The sequence below is a fragment of the Protobothrops mucrosquamatus genome, unplaced genomic scaffold (genome assembly GCF_001527695.2).
Source record: "Protobothrops mucrosquamatus isolate PMUCROS unplaced genomic scaffold, P.Mucros_1.0 scaffold18607, whole genome shotgun sequence".
Lineage (NCBI taxonomy): Eukaryota > Metazoa > Chordata > Lepidosauria > Squamata > Viperidae > Protobothrops > Protobothrops mucrosquamatus.
The window spans coordinates 1,163-2,946 of record NW_015404366.1 but is presented as its reverse complement, the minus strand read 5'-3'; the positions used below and the strand labels follow the sequence as shown (position 1 = coordinate 2,946).

Here is a 1,784-nt window from a genome sequence, read left to right as displayed (position 1 = left end):
GGTCCACGAAGGGGGTGCCGTCGTCGGCCTTCTGGTAGAGGGTCTCGTGGAAGAAGATGACCCCCCCGATGCACGTCTTGACCCGGCTGTCGGCGCTGAAGAGGATCTGGCGGTAGAGACGCCGGTTCTCCTCCGTGTTCTCCACCCCGATCTGGTTCAGCCGCTTGGCCATGCTGCCTGCGGGGGACCCCAAAAAGCCGCCCTGAGTTGAGGACCCCCCCCTGCGTGTCACAGCCTGGGCCCGCCCTCCATCCCTCCATCCCTCCAGCCTGGACTCTTCCCAACTACAGGCAATCCTCCACTTACGACCCCCATCGGGCCCAGCGTTTCTGTTGCTAAGTGAAACATTTGTTCAAGTCAATTTCGCCCCGTTTTACGGCCTTTCCTGCCACCGCCGTTAAGCCAGTCACTGCAGCTGTCAAGACGTTGAGTCCGGCTTCCCACCATGGACTCTGCCGGTCAGAAGGTCACGCAAAAGGGGATCACGTGACACACATATGCACAGCGGACGCTGCGACCGTCGTAACTCTGAGTCAATCGCCAAGCGTCCGAATTTTGATCACGTGACCGCGGGGACGCTGCAACGATTGTGTTCGTCTTCATCGCTTAAGTTTTAATCATTTTTTTTTCAGTGTGGTAGGACATTAAATGGTCACTAAATGAATTGTTGTATGTTGAGGACTAGTGTCTCTCAGTCTCCGGACAGTCAGAGGTTTTTGAAGATGGAAATCCGGAGCCACTCAAGGACTGAAAATGGGAAATCCTAATTACGGGGGCTTCCCGCCCCCCCCCCAGCAATCCCTCCCTCTTCCATAATGGGGAGGGGTCCTTCGTGCCCCCAGGAGAGGAATCCAAAAGCGTCTTTGAAAAGTGGGACCCCAGCTTTTCCCAGGAGCCCCCCTCCCTTGCCTGCTGGAAAGATGCCCCCCCCCGGAAGAGATGCCTCCAGACCCACTCCCCAAATGCCAGGCTGCTCAGCCCCCCTCCCCCTCCCTCTCCGGCAGACCCACCTACGGACTCATCGGCGGCCAGGATGCCCTTGCCCGGGGCCACGATCCGCTGGGCAATGTCCGAAAGCGCCTTCTTCTGCTCGGCAGTGAGCGGGGGGTACTGGTGGGTCATCTTGATAGGTGTCTCTGGAAGGGCATCCAAACGTGTCACTCAACAATGGCCAGGGCTATCGTGTCTTTATCGTCTACGGATGGACAAGGATGGCCCCTTGGCGGCCTGTGGACTTCAACTCCCAGAATTCCTCAGCCAGCCAGTATGGCTGGCTGAGGAATTCTGGGAGTTGAAGTCCACAGGCCGTCCAGGGGCCATCTTTGCCCATCTGTGATCTAAATCAGGGGTCTTCAAACTTGGCCCTTTGATGACTTGTGGACTTCAGCTCCCAGAATTCCTCAGCCAGTGTGCCTGGCTGAGGAATTCTGGGAGTTAAAGTCCACAAGTCATAAAAGGGCCAAGTTTGAAGACCCCTGTCTTAAATCTAACAAACAAAATGGAGGCTGGCTGAGGAATTCTGGGAGTTGAAGTCCAGAAGTCATCAAAGGGCCAAGTTTGAAGACCCCTGCTCTAAATCCACTGGCCGACTTACCAACTTAGATTCTGCATTTGCAAACAAAACACACCACAAATGGAAAGAGGTCATCTGGACGATCTGCGCAAATTCCATATATACCAGACCCCCTTTCCTCCCCCCTCCTTGAATTTTTAACTCCCTTGTTTTGGGGGAGGGCGGAAAGGTGCAAATGCAGACATTAGAAATGTCCTTTCCCTAAACTTTT

General features: G+C 55.0%; 1 protein-coding gene across 1 annotated transcript; it reads right to left on the bottom strand.

Annotated features, from left to right (window-relative positions):
• Window positions 1-7: 7 nt before the first annotated feature.
• Window positions 8-1,122, bottom strand: LOC107301876 (fructose-bisphosphate aldolase C-like; the record flags this gene model as incomplete). Its single annotated transcript, XM_015831041.1, has 2 exons — window positions 1,011-1,122; window positions 8-177 (listed from the first exon to the last, which is right to left on the bottom strand). Coding segments are annotated over exons 1-2 (282 nt in total), but the record flags the coding sequence as incomplete, so codon positions are not given.
• Between the last annotated feature and the right edge of the window lie 662 nt (window positions 1,123-1,784).